This window comes from Cinclus cinclus, chromosome 20 (genome assembly GCF_963662255.1).
Source record: "Cinclus cinclus chromosome 20, bCinCin1.1, whole genome shotgun sequence".
Taxonomy (NCBI): Eukaryota; Metazoa; Chordata; class Aves; order Passeriformes; family Cinclidae; genus Cinclus; species Cinclus cinclus.
Window position 1 is genome coordinate 4,173,094 of NC_085065.1, and position 23,235 is coordinate 4,196,328.

At 43.4% G+C, this 23,235-nt stretch overlaps 1 protein-coding gene across 2 annotated transcripts in view; it reads left to right on the plus strand.

Annotated features, from left to right (window-relative positions):
- OGFOD3 (2-oxoglutarate and iron dependent oxygenase domain containing 3) overlaps positions 1 to 10,518 on the plus strand; it is a 34,513-nt gene extending 23,995 nt beyond the window's left edge. For both annotated transcript variants that reach the window (XM_062506285.1, XM_062506286.1), the window contains one exon: positions 10,381 to 10,518. In XM_062506285.1, coding sequence (XP_062362269.1) covers positions 10,381 to 10,517 — 137 coding nt within the window. In that variant the 3' untranslated portion in view covers position 10,518. The remainder of the gene's footprint in view (positions 1 to 10,380) is intronic.
- Positions 10,519 to 23,235: the final 12,717 nt, after the last annotated feature.

A 23,235-nucleotide genomic window follows, 5' to 3' on the forward strand; every position in this document is an offset into this window, starting at 1 on the left:
GTGGGTAATGTAGCATTCTGTGTTCAGATTGATGACATCCAAAGTAAAGATTAAAACAGGTTGAAATTTGTAATATCTGGTGTTAAGTCACAATAAGTGACTTCCTTGAAAGCTGTAGGACTCAGAGGTGGCCAGTCCTGACAGCTTAGCAGGTCACTGTGCAGCAAGAGCAGAGCTGCTTGTCATTGCAGCAAATCCAAATTAAAGCAATTTATTTTAGACTTGCCTGAAATTCCTTTGCTGCTTAAGGTGGGGCCTAATACCCTGTAAAGGCTGAGGGCTGGGTGTGAAGGTGATTGATTGCCATGGCTCTGCTGAGCTGCTGGAGCATGATGAACCATGATTGCTTGGGTATAAATCCATCCCTGCTTCCAGGAGGTCTGACAGGGATGAACCTTCTGATGGCTGTCAGTTATAAATAAATAAAAAACCTTTAGGGCTGGTTTCAGTTTTTTCTAATATGGGGATAATTTGAAAGTAGAGTTACTCTGGGGCTTCCTAGAGAGGAGCTCAGCCTCAACTCATCTGTCTGCAGGTGAGTGCTGAGCTGCCAGCAGTGTTACCTTTCACAGTGCAGGATCAGCCACACTGCTGCAGGGGAAAAAAAAAATCACAACTTTATATTCTTGCTGTGTTCTGTACTTTTTTTCCAAGACAGAAAAGATGGAAATTTACTCATTTAAAGAGCCTCAGTAATTGTCTACTGACAGTTGTTACCCCAGGCAGAACTGACTTCAGACTATTGCTGCTTGAAAATTGGGATGGGTGTTTTTTGACTTATGGATCACAGTGATCCACTCACCTGCAGTGATGCTGGTTTAGATAACTGAGATTATCTGCATTTTGGGTTTGCTGTCAAGAATTGTATGTTTGATTATTTTGTCTTTTAAGATTGGAAGTAAACCCTAAACTGAAAGCTTCATATTTTGCAAAATGCTGCTTCCAATATTTTGAAAGGAGACACATTAAACTATTTAGTTTCTAGATGCAACTCTTAAGATTAGCAGCTGTTTATTTAATTCCAGATATGTGGGGAGAGCTGTCTCCTCAGTGCAGGGGCACTCTGCCTGGCTGAAGTGTGCAACGTGCCCCTGACTTAATTTCCAAAATTCTGTAACTGTGAAATTGCTTCCATTCAGCCCCAACTATTCATTTTCAGGTTTTCTGCTGAAGGGTTTCTGCTCTTGATGCCTTTTTGGGGGAAGAAGGGGAAGCTGATGAAATACAGGCTTTTCTTTTTGGCTGTTCCCATTGCCAGGGGATTGTATGGGTAGTGTGTGCCCCAGGACACCCCTTCTGAAACAAAGCAATGCACAGCTCCTGTGGAGTAGCACAAATGTCCTTCATGGACACAGGAGAGAATTAATTGCACTTTTCTAACACATCTTTGTGTTACCACAGTTGTCAGGGACCCTGTGATTGTGTCACAACCTCTGGTGCACAATCACCACGGGCATCCTGTGAGCAAAGGAGAAAAGCTTTAGAGGTGAAACACAATATGAAGGCATTTGCACTTATTTTTCCTCTTGCTGATAAAATGTTTTGTGAAGAAATGACCCTGGGCTGTTTTCTGTTGCTGGTACCAGTTGATGTATTTTTCATGTTCCTAATGTTCCTCTGCAATGTTTTTTTCTCTCCTCCTGTCTTCTTGGCTTTTGTTTGTTTGCTTTGTTTTACGCTTCTTTTGATCCTTTGTGCTTCTCTTGTCACTCCAACTCAACTTCTAAAACCACATGTTGATGAGCTTTCATGTTTCTCATTTAGGAGCTCCAGGCTTTTTTAGAGATGACTCTCATAACCACTGGTTCAGTTTTCATGCTTGACAACCAGTATTGCTAATGCCACTGCAGTTCCTAAAACCTGGTACTTGTCTCACACTTAGCCTGCACTTTTGGGAACCTGATTCTGTGTGCTAAAATGAGCAGGTTTCTTTTCCTGTGAGCAGCAATTTGTTGAAGTGTCAGTGGGGAGCAGAAAGGCATTGTTAGTGATGCAGCAGAGCAGAAAAGCAGTAATTGGAAATACAAGAAAAAGCAATTAAACCATTGTGGGATGTCCTGTGTTTGAAAGTGCTGCCTGGACAAGTCCCACTGCTGCTGCAGAGGCATTTACAGCACTTTATTGGTGAGGATCAGTGTCAGCCAGGCAGCTGGGGACAGGGACAACTGTTCTGCTAGGAGTGCAGCCTAAATTAAAATGCTTTTCACTTCTCTCAGTGTATATCACTTGCAGATTACCTAAGAATTCTCTGTGTCCTGACTCTCACATAGTTGACTGAATGACTCTAATTTGTAGGATGATCTTTAACATCCCCTGGTTTGGTTGTTAGCAAACATTAGCTTTAAGAAGGAGTTATGATTTATTAACGTGGAGGCTGTTGAGATTTTTTTTTTTTTTAAACAGAAATGAGGAAGTCAGCACCAGTTCAAGTGTACAGACCTTTGGCTAATTCATAACCAGACGTGGCATGAAGGAACACATCTTTCTTGTGCTCTGATGGGCTTCAGAAGTGAATATGTGTCTTTTGACTTCAGTCAGGACCTCTCTCTGCCACAAGAAACTCACTGTACCATGAGGAAGAAAATTCTTAGTGCTAAGGGAAATAAGACTTTGAAAAGAAAACATTATTTTTGGTGACAAAGAAACAGACCTAAAGTAGTATCTGTTTGTTTTAAATATATATGGAAATCCTGTTTCAAAAATTGTCATAATGGGATTTTTTTTCCACCCTTTATGCCAGGGTTTGCTCTGTTGGAAAGATTGTAAGAAGCAGAACAACATTTTGAGTAAGGTCCTTCAAAACTAATCCTTTTCAATATTAACTCTTTTTGCTGGTCTGAGACATGTTTTAGTAGTCTACAACACACACAGGAGGAATAAGAATAAATGGCAAACATCAAGGCTTTCCTTTTTCAGTCACAAAATTGATATACTTCCTGCTGCTGCTAAACTTGTCAGTGTATAAGGTTTTGTATTTTAAAATTTCATAATATTGCAGAATCTTACATGAATTTGGGATCTGGCAATGTTAGGTCACAGACTTCACTTGATCATAAAGTGTAGATGAAACTGCTGTTGGAATGAAGTCCCAGTAAGGGTTCTGTGTTCCTTGTGTGTGCATTTCTTGGTTTGAAGGTCAGCTTTGCTGCATTTGCTTTCAACTTACAAGGGAATTTGTTTTTCATAGAAGTAATGTATTATTATACAAAGGCAGAATAAAAGTTTGCAGTCACTTCTGTGTGTTTCTGGAAGAAACTACTCTGTGGGACAAAATGAATTCTGTACATTGGAGAGTGAAATGTAACTCTTTAATATCAAACTTAGTGTATTGTCACAGCTGTCAGAAGCGTGTGTTTCTGGAAGTGTAAAATATTTTATTTGAAGGTATGAGGTCTTTGGGAGCTTCCCCCCATACAGTCTCATCTGCCTCTGTATGCAACCCACATCATCCAGATTCAGTCTAGATTATGATAATCTCCTGCCAATCCTAGCTTTACTTTTACTCAAATCAGTGAAAAACTGGAGCACATCTTGAAGTTAAATCAGTATCGGCTGAAAACTGAGAATAATTTTTATTAAAGGATCCACAGAAGTAACTTGTCAGTTGTGGTGAGGAACAAATGGAGCCACCATTAGCAGCTGCAGTAAGCAGCAGCCATGCAAAGGACAGCAATTCTTACTGATTTGCAAAACTCATCACAAATTGTGCCAGGGACTGGTGAGGTCATTGCAAAGAGGAGTGGCAGGAAAAGGAGGATCTGTTGCAGTCATGTCAAAAAAACAGAAAATAGCTCCTTATTTCTCAGTAGAACTTGGTTTTGGTTTTGTTATCTGTGGAAGAACAACTGTGTTCCAGGCAGGTTTTGCATTCTGATGGTCTTTGATGCCAGGTTAATGATGGCATTAAATGAAACACCATTTTAACTGGCCCCATAAAGCAACAGGTACCTGGGAGTGCAGGTCAGACCTGCCCCTAACGTGGTGTTTCAGAGAGTGACTTCTGATAAATCCACTGCCTTTTGAGGCAGCAGTTACTGGGGGTAGCAGTGGTCACCCCACACTGCCTGGGGCACTGGAAGGATTGGAGGAGTGCTGGGGGAAGAGTTGTGCTGTGTTGGTGTTGCACAGAGCATTGTGAAGCACTGCCAGCATTCAGAATTGGCCTCTGAGGCTTTTCCCCTGCCATGAAAACTTGGTTATAAATGACCTCATGTAGCATGTCCTGTTTTTGCCTCTATGTAATGCATGTGCAGACCAATATTCCATGAATTTGAGTTGATACCGGTCAAGAAAATATGCAGCAAAGATGAAGGCAGAAAGCAGTGGAAAATCAGCTTCAAAGAGTTACTCCATGAAATTCAGGTAGTGTAACAGGTGAAATAAAACAAAATACCAAAGTAACTGCAGGTTCAGCTGTGTTAGACTGTGTGGTTCAGTAGGGAGAGTTCATTTCTTGGTTGCTAAGCTGTGTGTAAATGTCACAGCCACAGATGCTCTGATGAAGCCTCTTTAAGGGCCATTTTTGGAATAACTGAGCAGGAGAGATTACCTTTGTGCAGTGGTTTACTAAATGTAAGGATGAATTCCTTACGAGAAGTCTGAAACCCAGAACTTGGGCATCCATGTAATTTGACCACAGCTCTACTGGATGTACCATGTTTGGCAAGGTCAGGAAAAGTCAAATAGGTGATCCTGATGCTGTTGAATGTGGCTGGAGTTGCAACACTTGGTTCTCAGTGAGAACTTTTTGTAGGAGTCAGATTCTGAGCCTGAGCAGAGCTGGCTCAGTGGCTGGGTGAGGCTCAGCCCTGAAGGGCAGAACTGCAAAGCAGGGCAGGGGTGATTTCCACTGTGCTGTCCCCATCCTTCTCTTGGCTCTAGGGAGAAGAGATGGAGCCAAAAGGCTTTGGGGAGACTCATAATTGGTTTGGATAGAACAAATAAGCATTTTTCACTTAATATTCCCCAGGGTTGTCACACCTTCAGACAGAGTGGAAGCTGCTGTGATTTTGAGCAACCAGCTGTGCTGGTAGGAGAGAGGCAGGCAGGGATTGTGAAAACCTAGCAGTTGAGATCTAAAAATGTTCATGTATTTTAGCAGGAAATAATTAATTTTCTTTTAAAACTGTAATATGGAAGATTTCCAGGCCCTTCTGAATTTAAAGTAGAAGCAATTAGTTTTTTGAGAGTATTGTTAATACCACAAATTACAAACTGTCTGTGGGAGACTTCACTATGTGAACCAGAGATTTTATTTATAACAGCAGGAAATTTCTGTCTAGCAACTAAATATGGGACAAGTTTGTAACTAGGATTGATACCCCTTGCAGATAGTTTTTTGTTTGGGGTTTTATTTTTGGGCCATTTTTCATTCTTCTGTGCTTGACATAAATGTAGCAAAATGGTTCAGAGGAGCTTGTGCCCTCTCTTCTGGGGTGCTCTCTTCACCCTAAATCAGGGCACTAGCAGACATTGTCAGTCCAGATTCCTTTTGTGGGATTTACTCAAAGCACTTGTTTAAATTCTCCCAATTCAACATTTTTAAATAAATAATTGAATTAGTTAAATAAGTTTTATTGTGTGCTTGTAGAAAACATTATTGCCAATTTATTTGCCTAATGGTATGATGGATTTTCTTGGACACTGTACTTGAGAATGAATTAGTGATTAATCCTAAACAGATGATGAAGATGAGAACACAACTGTTGTGCATTTTCCCTGGCAGTGCTTCTGTCTGGCTGTCATTCAGCAGAGGAGATGCAGTTTTTCCTTCTTTCCTGAGGAACATTTAGAGCTGATAAATGTTAGGCAGACAGTGGAAGCTGTCAGTGCATGAGATAAAAGATGCTGAATATATCTGTGGTGCCAAATAAACTGTTCCTGCTTCCCTTTAACCAGACAGAGGAGTTCCTTCCTTTCCTTCTGAGCAGCAGCTCAGTCTTCCCAGTGCTCCCAGCCAGTTGCCATGGACAGTGGATGGTGGTGAGGCCCTTTCCATTCCCCCAGCCCTGCTTTGCATCCCTTCCCTGGTGTCCAGGGAGGGCACAGGTACCATTCCCTCACTTGGTTGAGAGATGGTTGAGACAATCTAACACATAATTTACTTTTTCTCCTTGAAGTTCTCATGACCCAAGGAGTTCACAAGGAAATTTGTCAGTGAATTAAACTAGAAGAGCCAGAAGGAAGCTGCAAAGAAAGCAGAAAGGGAAATACCATGTGAAGGATGGGAGCATGAAGGGGCTTAGAGTCCAGTGGCAAAACAGGCAAACTGCAAATACAAGTGATTGCTGAAGCTGATATTGATGTGGGTGGCCAGTTTCATGTGTAATCAGAAAAACTGGGGTTGGAAAGGACCTCTGGACATCATCTTCTCCATGCCCCCTTGTTCAAAAATCAAGCACAGGAGACACAGGGGTAGAAAAATCATGTCTGAGACATCCCTGGGAAACATCTGAGTTCTGCATTCATTTGTGCCTGTGGTATGGCCCTGGTGGGATAGAGTGTGTGCCTGTGGTATGGCCCTGGTGGGACAGAGTGTGTGCCTGTGGTGTGGTCCTGGTGGGATAGAGTGTGTGCCTGTGGTGTGATCCTGGTGGGACAGAGTTTGTGCCTGTGGTGTGATCCTGGTGGGACAGAGTGTGTACCTGAGGTGTGATCCTGGTGGGACAGAGTGTGTGCCTGTGGTGTGATCCTGGTGGGACAGAGTGTGTGCCTGAGGTGTGATCCTGGTGGGACAGAGTGTGTGCCTGTGGTGTGGTCCTGGTGGGACAGAGTGTGTACCTGAGGTGTGATCCTGGTGGGACAGAGTGTGTACCTGAGGTGTGATCCTGGTGGGACAGAGTGTGTGCCTGTGGTGTGATCCTGGTGGGACAGAGTGTGTGCCTGAGGTGTGATCCTGGTGGGACAGAGTGTGTGCCTGTGGTGTGATCCTGGTGGGACAGAGTGTGTGCCTGTGGTGTGGCCCTGGTGGGACAGAGTGTGTGCCTGTGGTGTGATCCTGGTGGGACAGAGTGTGTGCCTGTGGTGTGATCCTGGTGGGACAGAGTGTGTACCTGAGGTGTGATCCTGGTGGGACAGAGTGTGTGCCTGTGGTGTGATCCTGGTGGGACAGAGTGTGTGCCTGTGGTGTGGCCCTGGTGGGACAGAGTGTGTGCCTGTGGTGTGATCCTGGTGGGACAGAGTGTGTGCCTGTGGTGTGATCCTGGTGGGACAGAGTGTGTACCTGAGGTGTGATCCTGGTGGGACAGAGTGTGTGCCTGAGGTGTGATCCTGGTGGGACAGAGTGTGTGCCTGAGGTGTGGCCCTGAGAGCCTGGTAGGACTCAGGAGTTGGATGTAGTTTAGGAGTTTGCCTTGATTTGAGAAAGGGAATTGGACCAGATAATGTCTCAAGGGCTCCTCCAACCCGTTTCGCAATTAATGTGTAATACTAGAGATATAATCATCATGTAATATTTTTTCTTATGAACACTGTGGTTTGTTAATTTTATTATAGTTCTCAAAATCATGTTATATATTCCCTACATCTTGTTATAATTTTATCTGGTGTGCCCTACTGATTTTCCTCTTGCCAGAGTCAGAGCAAGAGAAGGTACATATTTTATAATACTTGTAAATCAGAGCATGTGTGAACTGCAGAGTATTATAATTATGCTTGCTAATTTATTTTCACAGAAACCTTATTAGAATAGGTCAGTACTACTTCCATTTCCTTTAGACAAGGAAAACAGTTATAGAGAAAGTGGTTTTGTTGAGGTCACAGTTCCATGTCAGGGGTGTGGATGTCACTGAAAATTGTTTCCTTTGTATTTCCCTCTAATCTGTATTGCCTCTCAGGCCAGAGGTTAGGTAGTAAATTAAAGGCAGCTTGTTTATGGAAGTGCAGCTGAAGATGCAGCAGGGATAACATTTCCTGAAAGCAAGCCTTTTGGGAATAGTGACTTTTTCTGTGACATAGCTCTGAGTACATCTAAAAAGAATTCACTGCTAAGGGGTGGTTCTGAATTAAACCTGGGAAAGCAAAAGTAGGGAAAAGCAAAGGATTGTATTTAATACATTTACTCCTCCAGTGTCTTTGAGTAATTAAATGCTACATAATTGCTGCATAGTGAAATGTCTTCTGCTTTTGCTGCTTGTTAAATATTATTCCTTAAAATGGCAGTGGTGCTTCATCTAAATTGGATTCACATAAATTTTATAGCAGTGGATCTTGTGACTGGCACCTGCATGTCTTTTTAAATAATGATTCCTGTGGATCAGTGCAGAAATAGATTCTCAAAAAGTCAGGAGAAGAAGTGGTTACCTCTAATACAAATAAGATCTTGCTTCCTGTAAGAGGTTGTTAGGAGTTCCCTGGCTTTGGTCACTGCCAGTGACCATCATCTGAGTAAGGATATTGCCATGTATCCCTTGAGGGTTTTGTCAGATGGGATGGGAATTAACATTCTCTACCCTCTTTTTGAACATTTATACTGATAAAAATAATGTACCATGGAAAGAGTGTGCTTTTGCTTCAAAACTTTTGTAAAGGAAATAAGTTTAAAAGAAATTCTTCCCAAGTGAGGAAAAAGCATCTTTGAAAACTGACTATAGCCTTGTTCAGTTACCCAGAGACCCCAGCTGACGCATGTGAGAGCAGATTGATACCACATATATACATATATATGTATATATATAGACATATTTATTAAAGAAAGAATTTAAAAGACATTCAGTATAGCCAAAAAAATCAATTTAACTGGCTTAAACAACACAATGGACCTTGTCTAGCTCTGAATTACTATTATTCCTAGTCAGAGATCAAACAAAGCAGCTTGAAAGTCACTTTAAGGCAAAGCTTTGTGTGAGCAGGTGAGGGACCCATAATAATGTACTTTAATGAAGTTGAAATATGGTTTAAAAGGGAAAAAAGTCATGACACAGGGATTTTGTGTGGAATCCTTGAGGGCAGCACTGTTCATTGCAACACTGGTAGGACAGGAGCATGTTGCCTTCATTCAGCCTTTAATCCAGAAAAGCAGGACAGCGAGGTGGGAATGAGCTGTGCATACAAATGGATCTCTTCTTTACATGTGTGTAACTTCAGCCATTACTGAGGTGCAGCAGAAGGGGATGAAATTGTTATGAAAGACTCTGAACTGCAGTCTGAGGATTACATATGAGCTGCAACTGAGCATGAAAGGGACTCAGGGATTAGTGGGTAAACCCAGCCCCATAAAGCCAGTCTAGTTTTGTCCAAATCCCCCATGTGTGCTGCTTAGGGGGATGCAAGCAAAGGAGCTTCTGGATCTTTGGGTTCCCCTTTAGAAGAGAAACCCAGTGATGTGCCTAGTGCCCATTTTGGAGGAATGGGTAAGGGTTGGAATAGGTCAAGTTGTTGTACAGACATTAGGTAGGCATCAGCTTTTAAACAAATTCTAATTTGAAAAGTGGGGGAAAAGCCTCAGTAGGAAAACCACATGCTGTTGGGGTGAGGGAGCTCTGCAGGTGAGAAGTCTTGGTTTCCTTGGGAGAACTGGAGGAGAGAGCTGCATCAGTTTGGAGTTACCTGCTGGACATCCAACTTGTGCATTCTCAGAACAGCTTAATAACATGGGAGTGCAGAGGGCTCCATTCTGATGTCCCACCGAGGGGATGGCAGTGTACCTCTGCTGTCAGCATCAGTCACTGCATCTCCATTTCACCTGAGACCCAGAGTGTCCCCAGGCAGGACAGTGATGGTCAAGGCTTGGGCAGGAGCAAGCACAGCAGTGAGCACTTGCATCTGTAAAACAACTGCCAAGCCAGTGCATGGACAGAGTGGCTCTTTCTAGGGAAGGTGAATTTGTACATGGCTGATATGTGACTCTGTGACTGCCTGAGCAGTGAGTGATCAGACCAGGCACAGAAAGCAATAGCAAACACTTGGTGTAATGCTGAGAAGCTGCCATGGCTGCTTGTAAACCTGCTGAGGTTTTGTCACTGAAGGCTTTTTGCAGTCTCTGTGAGGCTTCCTTCTTCTTTGGTCTAAATTCAGAGCCAGGACTAGAAGGGGAGCAGGGAGGAAATCAATACACTTTGCTGACAGTCACTAGAGTTGGGCTTTTGTGTTTTTAATTGAGGCAACTAAGAACTGGCTTCTATGTTCTTGGCTTCCTCCTGCCTTTTTATAAACTAGCTTTGGTGGAATTCCATCTCCAGCTTCGTGGCACAAAGGATTACTGTATGTTTTAACCAGTTAAAAGCTGTCAGAGTGCAGTGTAAGCTCGTAGCAGTTTGTCTGTGATCACCTGTGGGCTCCAGGTCACCAGGAGCAGCTGGAGCAAGACACCAGCTGAGCTGTGCAGGGAGAGCTGCACCTGAGTGCTGATCCATCCACGGCTTCAAACCTTTGTCTTCACAGGCCGGGTGTCGTTTTTCACCTCTGGATCAGAGAACCTGCACCGGGTGGAGAAGGTTCAGTGGGGCACTCGCTTTGCCATCACCATCTCCTTCAGCTGCGACCCCGAGCACGGCATCGGGGACCCGCTCCTGGGCTGACTGCTGGGATGGGATGATGGGATGATGGGATGATGGGATGGGATGATGGGATGGGATAATGGGATGGGATGGGATAATGGGATGGGATAATGGGATCAGATGAGATCAGATGGGATGGGATCAGATGGGATCAATGGGATTGGATCAGCTGGGATGGGATGGGATCAGATGGGATGGGTTGGGATCAGTGGGATAGGATTGATGGGATGGGATGGGTTCGATGGGATGGGGGCTCAGGTGGGAGGAGAGGAGCCCTGCAAGAGGAGAGCAGAAAGGGAGATACCATCTCTTGTAACCTCACATGTAATTAGAACTGCCCAGCTGTGGGGACACTGTCACATGCTTTGTTTTCACATCTCCTTTTCCATTGCAAAAATGGTTGCTTAAGGACCATCTTAAATTTGATGCATTTTGAAAATGGTTTGTCCTCATATGCCGAGGAGACAAGCTACAAAGAAAAGAGAATGGGCTCCACAAAGAAGAGCAAGTGAGCTCTTCATTTTTAAAATATTTTTTAAAAAATTCTTCAGTTTGAAAGATACAGTCTTCTGGGCCATGCCTTGATGTGACTCCCCAGGTTGCTATTACCTGTTCAGTTTTTCAGTTAGTAAATGGGATGTACAAAGTCTGACCTAAGTTAATTGGGCCAGGTGAGTGTTATTCTCCAGAGCAGCTGCTGAGAGGGATGGATTTTCCTGAGTGTGGGACCTGTGGGGAATATACCTGGGTTTGGCTATTGGGACTTGAACTTCTTTAAAATTTAATTACTACTGATTCAATATTCAGGAAGTCTCTTAATAGCTTTTTTTGGACTTCTCTTTTCCAGTTTAGTATGAGACTTTCTGTTAATGAGGACCACTGGTGTTCCCTGAACATTAAATTGCAGGGACTTCCAAGAGGAGCTGTGTGCACTGTAAAACCACAAGCATAATCTCGCCAAATACTTTGGGTTTTTTACTGCAGTCAAAGATTTCTGTGGGTCAGGAGGTTGATAAATAAACAGAAGGAAAACCTTTCTTTTTTTTCTCAATCAAATTCTGAAGTAGCCATGTTGATCTGGTTTATTACCTGGACGTATAATTTCTGTGAAAGTGAAAATCTGGGAATGTGCTTTGATTTTCTTTTTTTTTTTTTTTTTAATTTTATGCGTACAATTTGGACTTTATAATGTTCCCTTTTATGGAAATAATAAGTGCTGGGGGGAATTACACTGAAGATCAATATAAAGAGGAATGATAAGAGGACACTTGGACTTCTGAGGGCTCTCACTGCGCACACCAGGAAGATTAGTTCTCTGTAATTTCATTTCTTTCTTCTGAAACCTGAAAAAGTCTCCCTTGTCTGTACTAACAAGGGAGAATTGTTAAAATGGCTGGATGCAAGGAAATAATAAATAAAGTCCATATTGGGTCCCATATTGAAATACTTGTCTCAAAGCCTGTTTATTCCAGGAATTTGCATTACACCATGTTTTAAGTCCACGTGAAGGCAGACCAAGATCACCAGCAGCTTTACTGGATGGAACTTGATTCCTGCCATTACCCTGAGATTTAAATGTAGGGCTTTTTCCCCCAAAATGCCTGATAGGAATCTGAACATGAATGGACCTGTGTTTGCTGCCCATGGTGCATCTTCTGCTGGGAACTGATTGAGATTCAGAAATAAAACCAAGCTGCTGTTTGTCTTTTGGAGTCTTTAATCCTCAATAATCTGGTCAATAGAATGACCAAACCTGTCACCTGTATTTCAGTTGTTGGGAAATTGTGCACTGTACATGGTAGGAGAGCTCTTTGGAAAAAAGACAAATGTTTTGTATATTCTAGTGCCACTGAGATTCTTCTATTTAGAATTTCAATATCCAGACTATTAAAAGCCATGCCTAGATCTGGGGAGAATTTAAATGGCAAATGAGGAAGTAAAGTGCAATCTAAGTTTCTGAAAGTAGCCTCCAGCAGGAAGCAGTAATTGCAGAATGCTCCTGGGGCACAGTGGGAGTTGAATTCACTGCTTATTAAGAACAAACTTGGTTTAATTTATTTTAGGCCACCTAAATTGCCTGAATAACTTTTTATTAAGGGTCTCTCAGATAATGACATATAACTCTGATTTTGAAATACATTAATTTCTGTCCTTTTTGAGGCTCAGCTGCCTCTTGCTGCTGGGAACTGCAGGGCTCTGATTCCTAGAACTCTTGACTACTCCAAGGGCAGGATTTCTTTAAGTAGCAGGACTGTGATGCCAAGCTGCTGCAGAGAAGTGCTCTTAATTGAGCAGAGGTGAGGACAGAACATGGCTGGACATGTCCCAGTTGTGTGGGGACCTTTGTAAAGAGCCCTTGTACTTAGAACAAAGTAAAGAAATGTCAGAGCTTGTGCAGCATGAATTGGGGTTGAGTCCTGATGTTAAAATTACAGCTTTGCACCTGAAAGCAGACTTGTTACAAGTATCTGGGAATGCTCGATTGTGTTTTGAAAGGAAATCACTGGTAAGGAAAGGGAAAGGCTGCTGGTGTGAAAAGTCCCAGAGTAAAAAAGAAAATGCAGCAGGAGAGCAAGCCAGATTTGACTCCCTACCATGAGATTGAGTGAAGCCTCCCAAGGATTTCTGTGAAGTTGTGCTACTTTAAAAACTATATTTCTGTTCAAATGTTTTGTGGAATATCAGGAACTTCTGAAAAATTGACAGGTTCTGTGGTCAGATTAGGTTTTTAATGTACACCTACCTTTCAGTCCTGTAGCATACATTAAATTTTAATTTTTTTAACACCTGTGGTTCTAGGAACTCTGGGTGGACTTCTTGGCACTTGTCATGTATAACATTTTCATTGTGAAAGCAGCTGTGGAATAATCATGGCTTTTGATTCCTTACAAGTCAACTGAAGATTTAGGAAGGTACATTTATGTTGAGGTTTTCCTGAATACGTATCTTCCACCTGAAATGTTCTGTGGTCTATCCTATTGAATTTCAAACCCAGAAACATTTACAAGGATACTCTATTTACACAATGATTTAAATTTGGATTTATAGCAGAAATTCAGCTTTGTGTCTTACTTATTTTTAAGGTAAACAGGAGAGAGCTTTAGGAGGCTGTAGCACCTTATAAAGTGCACATTAAAATAAATGTAGCTGAAAAGGCATTAACGATGACTGTGCTGCCAAGAAAATCTGGTTTTGTTTCTTCAGTTGCATTTCTTAGTATTGAATTGCTCCTTCACAGCTTTCCTTTCCCCAGTAAATGAAGATGATACTGTTTTTAATGTAAGACTTCCTGGTGTTCTTTCTCCATCCAGATATCCTTACAGAGTGTTTGCAGGAGATTTGGTTCTCTGTAACCTGCTCATGGGGAGGTCTTTGCAATATTTTTGTCTCGTCTAAATTCTAGGGGTAAACCCAGGAAATTCTGCTGGAGTTTAGGGCTCTTTGAGTGGGGAAGAATAAATAAATAAATAAATAAATACAACTGATCTACCTTCTCCAAGCACAAAAAAAAAAAGTGGGGGAAAAAAAAAAGCCAACTCCTGTCTTTCCTTTTTTGAGTCTCTTGTGGAAACCCAAGCAGACATTCCAGGAGCAGCAGAGGAGTTATTTCCTTTGTGAACCGCAGGTGGCTCTGGCACACATGGATTGTCTGAGCCTGGGAAAATCCACCTAAGGCAGAGTCCTGGAGGGGTGGGAATCCTGCACTGCTGCCTGTGCAACACCCTGAAGAGCTGGAGCTCTGCCTTGCTCTGGGTCTTGGGAGCACTCTTAGGAAGCTGAAAGCTCCTTTTACATCCTGGCCTGAGCTCTGCTTTCAGCTCTGTCTTCCTGATTGTTAATTTATGTCCAAAGTCTCTGTGTGCCCGTTTTTTATCTTTTGTGAGTCTTGGTGGCTTTGGACTAAAGTTTTTCAGGGTGGACTGTGCAAAGGCAATAAATAACTGCCCAGTTTCCCAAGTACACATCTTTGAGTGTGTCCATCATCTCCCCTCAAATCACTCATTTCACCTCTCACTTCTGTCCCAGCACACCTCAGCCTTGACCTGTAGCAAGTGCTGACCAGGGACAGAGCTCAGTGCTTTATTTATTCATTGTCTGGCTTGCTAGCACTGCAGAGCAGCTGGCTTTTTTTTACTCTGATCCTTTTAGCCCACATGGGATATTCATCTCTAGGAAGGATTTCTAGCTCAATTTTTGATATTTTTGATTCCTTGGCATTCTTCCCCCCCCACCCCCCAAAAAAAAATCATCTTATTTTTCTTCTAGCAGAGGCATTGCCCATGTTTAGACCAATTATTTCAGAAATATTTATTTCCATCTTGCCTGTTTTCCTGTAAAGCTGAGATAATGACAAGGTATGCTATTGACATTCTTGTCTTTCCTGATACCTCCAGAACAAGGAGTAGGGAATTTTGAAACTGATACAGACCTTGGAAACACAACAAGAAATTCCTGGTTTGAATAGTTCTTACTCTAAAATCAATCAAACAGCCTGGAAGTACCATCTCCTTTATTTTTGTAGCATTTAAATGCATCTAAATAAAAACATCTTGGTTTACTGCTGGAGAATCCTGAGGCTGTCCAAGGAACCTGGTCTGGGTGAATCCACGAGCTGCCAGGTCAGATTGATTGCACTAAATTGCATAATTAACTGCACTAAAACCTGCCCCTTCTTGAAGGAAATATTTGGTTTATAGGGAGAAGCTGAGATTTCAGGAGTGTTCATGTTCCATGTTTCTGGCAATTTCTTGGAATAGTCCTCCAGTGTCCAAAAAAAGCTCATTTTAGACATGGATACCCTTCCTATTCTTTTATTAACAAACCAGAGCACACCCTCCACCCCCCCCAAAAAAGCACCAGCTAGGTTCCTGAGCCACGATTTTTCTGTTCAGACACCTTAAGGATTTGTCTCTTTCTTGTTCCTGGGTTTATACAATTATTTTAAGCTGTTTATGTAGATGCCTGGACACTTTGCTGCTAACTCCACAGAAAAAAAAAAATCTTGCTGTTTTTCCTTTGAGAGAGCTTTTCCCTGCCAGGGGAAGGTGTTTGGGTGGTTTCCTACCTTGGAGGTGACCTCCTCAGCATATTAACTTGCCAGCCAGACCATTAAATCTCCTGGGAATAAACAAAGGCACGTCCTAATGGAGTCATTCTGCATGTCTTGGCTCTGGGTGGTGGTTTCTTCCATTCCTTCTAGCAGGGAATTGTGTTTATTTCTGATTTATGTCACTGAAAAGCAGATGTGTTCTGGGTGTCCTCCCTGTATAATGGGGCTTTAATTGTGGTTCACTGAATAACCTCATAAAAAGAAGGCCACGTTTTACCAGGTGATTCAAAACTTAAAAGGCTGCTGTAAAATAAGGCAAGCTCAGAGCCCATTTAGTCCCTGCACTTCTCAACACAAAAGAAATTAGAGAAGTGATCTTGCACTTGGATTATTTCTACTTTGCTACAGGCCATAAATGAGTGTTTTCTTGGTTTCTTTATTTTAAAGGAAAACAGGGATTAATTGGAGAGTCATTCCTTTCCACAGGGATGAATATGATCAAAATAAACCTTGCCTAGCAGGAAAAAAGCAATACTACAGAAGTCAGCCAAGCAGAGGGGGAAGTGAAATTTAAGATGGTGTTAGGCAGAGAGCAGCTACAGATTTCTCCCACACTGACGTGTCCATGTCAGTTTGAACTGACATTTTCTCCTCCTCCTCACTCTGCTTTATTGTTTCATTAGATCAGACAACTGGAAACTGAGAGCTTTCAGGCAGCAAAGTTCTTCCTGTTCAAATCTTTTATAAAAATTTCAACAGGACTTCTTGACAACCATTTGCTTCAGCTATTTATCCTGTCCATCCTCTGTTTGAATTAATAATGAACAGTGAATATGCTAAAATAAGTCAAGTGATGCTGCATCCAGAATCATTAATTACACTTTCCTGTGCATTTATCTTGTGTATCAAATGGGCATTCTTAAAGTGATGGTATCCTCCACACATAACTTGTGTCTGTTGCACCTTTTCTGGAACTGGATAGAATTTAGACCTGTAAATGAGAAATAATCCAAGAAGAAATTAAAACTGAATTAGTAAATATATAAAAGTGTACAGAAAGTTTTCCCTTGGGGGAAAAAAAAAGGGGGGGGAGGGTTTGAAATATTTCTGGGTTTTGTAACTGTAAGAAGAAACAGGGAAAAAAATTATTAATCCTTTATTGGGGCTGTAGGGAACCTGCTCCTCAGTAGTCCCCACTGAGGCTGTGCTTTGCTTTCACACAGTATCTGGAAATCCTGCCCATTTTCCCTTTCTAGGTACCCATTCTGATGGAGATCTTGATCCCTTCAGACCAGGACAAATCTATTCCTTGTCCCAGCAGCTGCACAAGGTGAGTCCCTGTGGGTCTGTCAGGGCTGGTCCCAGCTGCAGCTGCCAGCACAGCTCTGCAGTGCTCAGGTCACATTCAGCAGTGCCTTGAAGCCTTCTCCTCTCACCTGCCTCCCTGCTGCCTCTGAGCCTTTTTCTCTCACAACTGCAGCTTGAGACCTCTTGACTTTGTTTTCTAAATGTCTTTAGCACCTCCAGATGGCCATGAGTCAGTGAATTCCAGCGTGCTGCAAAAATTATCATGTTCACTACAAGTTTAACACGTTTTGACACTATTGCTAATTTTTTACTTCAGGCTTTGGAGCAGACTGCTGAAACTTGTCCTCTTCCTAATCATTGTCCTTAAATGAAATACTTCAGCCATAAAGCATGCACAAAAGGGCCGTAATCAAAAACCTTTCCATAGTTGAGTTGTACAGGGGGATAGGATATTTCTGAGATGTTCAGATCTAAATTAATGATTCTGTCCTGTGGTCAGGCCAGGTTTGTGATTTGCAGGATCTGGGCAAGGCAGAAGTGAAGGTGTTTGATGGCCCTGCTCCCCTGGAGTGGGAGGTGTAATAATTCTGTAATTGTGGTTCACTGATAAGGGTTTTTATGTTAAATTGACAAACATGACAGGGTCATTAGGAACAGGCACGGCCTCTTGTTAGACTGCATAGCAGAAGGAAAAACCAGAAATCTTGGAACCTTAAAGCCTTGTTTATAATGAATGAAACTGAGTAAATGAGTCAGTGGATCAATCAACCTGAGAATCAGATATCAGTGTCTGCCTGTCCCCTGCCTGTCCCCTGAACAGGGTTAGTGACCCTTGCTTTGATTTCCTCTGGCTGTGGATGGATGTGGAGCTGGGAGAAGGTTCAGTCACTGCCTGCTCTAGACATCCACAGCTTCCTCCTACGAGCTGCTGAGGGCTTGTTTGTGCTACAGAGGAGACAAAGGATGTTCCAGATCTTTTCTATTAATAGGATTTTAGTTGTCTAATAGCAACACCTGCTTGCTGAATGCATTCTGAGTAGTCCAGCTGCACCAGACTGTATCACTTAGGAGACATGGATTTTCCAGTAGTGTCCATGGCCCTGGAAGGGGAGGACAGCCCTGTGCACATCTGAGCCAGCTTTAGTCATGGAACATGCCAGGGGTTCAGGTTTGCATCATCAGTGTGACAAGTAAAATCTGTCTCTAAATTAACAGCCTTGAAACTGAAAAAAATGTTATTTTGTTGGGAAGAACACAGGTGTGGAAGGAATGCTTGGCTTAATGAGTTTATCTAATCTCAGTCTCCTTCATAAGCACTAGCCTGACTGTAAATACTGAAGTTCTTTTCAGAGATAATAGCTAAGAATGCTTCCTAACCACAGGAGGATTTACCATTCCTAAATAGCTAAAAAGCTGAAATTAATCAGAAATATGAAAACTCCATAGAGCTGAATATTTTGCAACATTGGTGCGTTGGAACTGGGAGCTCCCTCTGGGCTGAGCACAGGCTGGAGCCAGTCCTTGGCAAGAATTTGTGCAAAAGCCTCAGGTGCCACAAATCCTCTGTATTTCTGCAGAATAACTTTTGGATTGTTATTATGATCCTTGAGGTTTTTCTGGTGTTTCTCCTCCCTGTGGACTGTGCCTGTGCACATCTGAGAGCAGGGGAAGGTTCCTGCCAGGGAGATGCCACCAGACTCCCCCGTGTCCCACAGCAGCTCCCAGGGTGTCAGCCCTGTCTCCTCTCTGGAGACAGCTACTCTAAACACTGGGGATGGTGTTTATCCTCGGGGCCAGGGCTCCATCAATTTGTCCAGTTTATGTTGGGAAGAGACAGTAAAACTGGTGCTTACAAGAATTGTGACTGCACCCGCTCCAGACAAGGAGCCCCTGGTGTCCCCCAGCCCTGCACAAGGTGGGTGGTGGGGACCACCCCAGGAGGAGGTTTGGGGTTTGTGGGGGGGGGGGGGGGGCTGGAGGGTTTGCTCTGGCTCTCAGTCCAAAAGGCAGTGAGCAGCTGGGATGGGGAGGATACATCTGGACACTCCAAGGAGGTGGTGGTAGAAGAAAAGTGCCCGTGGGGGGATTGGGAGATGATATTTGGGCTCCTTGTGGGACTGAGCAACACATAGCAGCTGGGAAGGAAACTTCCTGCTGCTGAAGAGGTGCTGGGAAGGAGCAAATGCTAAATCTGGGTGACACCGAGTGCTGGATGGCAAGGGCTGACATCCCAAATGGTGGGGATTGAAATCACATGGACACACAGGATGGAGAAAGGCAAAAGGCATTGCTGTCCCAGGAGCTTCAGCAGAGGGGGGATTCCTTTGCAAGCAGAGACTGAAATGGCTGTTTGAGACATTTCACCTGGTACTGAGGGTTGAGATCAGTCTGCAGCACTTCTCCAGCCATCCTCTGCTGCCAGGACTCTGGAGCTGCTGACCTTTTGTAGCTCCTTGGGTAAAGAAAGGAGGTTGGTGGGAAAGCAGTGCCCTGGTGTGCTATGGAAAGATGCTTTGGCAGGAAGAAAGGATCCTGATAGCACTGCTGTCATCCTCTACCCAGCACAGGACCTCCAAAATCCAGCAGAAAACCTAGGGGGCCAGAGGCAGTGTGTGGCTGCCTCCATGGCCTCCATCCACAGAAACCTGGGAGATGCCCAGTGGGAAGTCACTGCCTGGTGTAAGGTAGCAGCTGCTTTATTGAGGTGCTGTTTAATTATTTTGCTAAAGCAGCTGCCTCTGCCTTATTAATTTAGAAGACATTACTGACTGAAGAGAAAAGACTAATTCTAGCTTGTACTTTACATTGATTCTTTTTCCTTTGGGGCAATGAGAGACTATCCCCTAACACTTCTCTACTTGAAATCACAGGATCTCTTGGAGATCTGCCTTATGCCTTGTCCTCTTGTTAAAAAAAAAAAAGAGAAGATACTTAAAATCACCTAGAAGCCCCCAGGAGTTTCATCTTCTCAGCAGCCCATACTCAGAATTGGGCAGGCTTTGTTAATTTAGAGCACTTAGACAAAATATTCAGTTGAGGACCCAGTGGAGTACTCCAGGAGTTATCATTCAGGTCATTTGTCCTGCCTGTGTGAGAGTTACAACTCTCAACAGGTTTGGATTCCATTTCATTTCATTTCATTCACCAATTTTGTAACCATGGGTAACAGCAGAACTGACGTGGCTCTGCACTGCTGCAAGGAGGCTGTCAAGGTTGTCAGGTTTTAAAATCAACCTGCTTTGATGACTCTTCTGTTCTGCATCATTTATCTTACGGAGGTTGCCCTGAAAAAAATCCATTTAAAAATTTATTTTCCTTTTTTTTTGCAGCAGCAGCAGTTGAACTGAAAGCAAGACAGAAGAAGTTCAAGGATGCCATTGCAAAAGACTGGTGTGTTGCCAGAGATACAAGATCTAGCTTGTTCTAATGTCTTCTCCCTTGCAGAAGAAATAAATTTATTTCATTCTGAGGTGTGTTGGGAAGGATGAGGTTCAGAGCAGACTCTTCCTTCCTTCCTACAGGATCAGAGGAGCTGCAACCTCTCAGAGGCTTTGAACCTTTGTCACTTTGGAAGTGGCCCGTGGTCTGCAAGGGTTTCAGGGCTTTGCTTTTTCTTTTCTCGCCTTTATGAACATCTGCCACTGACTTCCATGCTGGGAGGAAGGTCCCCTTTTCATTAGGATGTGCCACATCCCATGGGCAGCAGTAGTTACATCCAACCGACTGTGCATTAAGAATACAATGTATTAAAATAATCTAGAACAAGCTATGGAAACACTTAAAGAACAAACCAAGAGCAAAATAATTATTTAAAATCTACTAACTTGTTGTTTAAAATGAAGTTGTACTCATTGTGGGTGAAATGCTGCTTCCTATTTAAGTCCATCCTTCAAAACTCTTCCCAAAAGTCCTCAAACACAACTTTTTGGTTACAAGCCTGCCCGAATTCACACACAGATACTTGACATTCTTTGGAAAACAGTGAAGACGTGAAAATAAGCTGGAAACACCTTTTTGTCTCAAGCACTGCCTTGAAAACTTCCCACAGCTTCTGGAAGTCAGTCCAGGCTCCAGAAAGGATCCTCTGGATGCTAAACCTACTTTCTAAACCTTAAATTATCAAACCCCTCAAAAAGAAGAAGCACATACCCAGCAAATGTGTTGAACCAGCAGCAACTGAAAAATCATCAAGGGCTCAACAGATTTTTCTGCTGCTCACCCTGCCCAGGCTCTGTGAAGCACTCAGTCTTTGCTGTTCTGTCTGTAATGTCTGTTCTTAACACTGGATGAGACTTCGGTCTCAAAAGTACCTGAGCAGTTACAGGTGAGTTATTTTTAATTAAATATCTTGCTGAAGAATGACAGAAGCTTCAGAGAGATCTTAATTCAAGTGGAGCCAAATGTGGGGAGGGTCTGAGCTGGGAGGGAGCAAGGACCAAAACTATGGCAAAGGTTTCCAAATTTGGGGAAGGTGAGCACTGTTTTGGAAGGCTAAATTTAGCAGTGATTAAACGAGCTCTTAATTAACCAAATATTCCTCCTGCTTGCCTTCCCAAGTTATTCAATAACTGAACAATGACAACGAGCTCAGCAAGTAATTACTCTCCATTGCTCCCAACTGCAGCCTTGGAACCCACCAGCTGTTAATGTGCTGGGAAATGAAGTCCATCAAGTGTGAGTCAAGTAATTGAAAAGGGATCAGGAAAAAGCCCCCACAGGTTCCCAGGCACTGTCAGGAAAGCTGTCACCCTGTGCTGAGTCCCTGAGTGTCCCTTCCATGAAGATCCATCAGGAAGATGATGAGCATGGGTTGGAGCTGCAGTGCTCTGTTTTCCTGGGTGCTCTGGCAGGATAGAAATGTTCCTCGTGGTTATTCTGCCTCATAAGGCTTTACAGAGCCTCCCTGGGGGCTAATGGGCATCTCTAGAGGGAGAAGCCACTGCCTGACTCACTGACCAGAAAGGAGAAGGCAGAAGTAAAGCCCAAATCCTCTGAGAACACAAGATTTTTCCCAGTTTCAGCAGAGTAAAAGTTGCTGGGATTGTGGATTTGTCATTTACTGGCCTGAGTTTAACTGAGATGTTAAACAAGAACAAGCTCAAGTGCACCGAATAATTGTTAAATGGTTTTTAAAAAAGATTTTAAGATGCTTCACATGCACTCCTTTCCAGGCCCATCAGGTTTATCAGTTCAGCTACCTGAGGGTGGGTGGGCAACTTGATCAGGACAAGAAATAATTACTTTTGTCTTGACTGGGAAAAAAAAAAACAAAACAATCCTCAACCCTATGAAGTAAAATGCCTTAATCTTTTAAAATTACAAAACTGCAAATATGGATGTACCAGCCTCAGTAAGGGGACAGAGGAGGTGGAAGGTGAAACACCAGCAAAGGAAAAGCTGCTTAAATCATCCTCCTGTCTGTGCAGACATAACTTCTGAAATGGAGCTGAAGGATTTCCTTAGAGAGTCACACTTGCAGGAACACACCCTCTTTCTGGTTAGGTTGTGGAAATCAGTAGAGGCTTCTGCCTTCTCTGTGGGCAACCTGAAACAGCTCTGAAATTCAAGAGGTGAGAAATACCCCCAAAGCCTTGAAACTCCCACTGGGGTATCACAGAATGTGGTGGTTTTAGCTGTGGAGCCAAGCAGGGGGGAAGCAGAGTCTCTCCTTATTGCTGAGGAGGAAATGTGACACAAAGAAAGGGACCAAACAGAAAAACAGGCCCCATAAGGTTAAATAAGAACAGCAAAGACAGCAACATGGTAAAACCAAACGTGTTTCCATTGAACATGTAGCCTAAAGATCACGTTTGATGCGTGATCTTCCTTCTCAGGCTCTTCTCAACACAGGCAGGGGATTCCACCTTTGGAGAGCACTGGGGATGCCCATGGCAAAGGCAGGCCCTGAGATGGGGTCTGTAATTATACACAGGCTGAGTCTCACACACACACCTCGGAGCTCTCCCAACAGAAACATTTACTAAAGAATGAGACAGAAGGCAAAAATGTCTATTGAGATGCTGCCTTTTTTTGAGCTCCAAGCTAACGTGCTCGTGCCAGCGAGCTTCTCTGTTTCTTTCTGTGCCTTGACACCCCAGAGGGGCAGGGACATCCCCTTCAGTGACTCCTCACCCTGCTCTGTGAGGGTTTGGAGTGGAGTTGGAGGCTCCTTTGGAGAGCAGGTTTGCTTGTGAGCACAGCAAACAGGGCAGGAAGGGAGGAGGGCTTGCGGGAGCTGTGGCTGGGACGTGGCTGTCAGAGCAAGGGCTGGTTCTGCACAGAGGTGCTGGCAGGAGGGGAGATGTGCCTGCAGCCCCTCGGGTGCCCATCTCCTCCCCCTGCATTCCCACACCAGGGGTAAAGCCTGATTTCCAGAGGCAG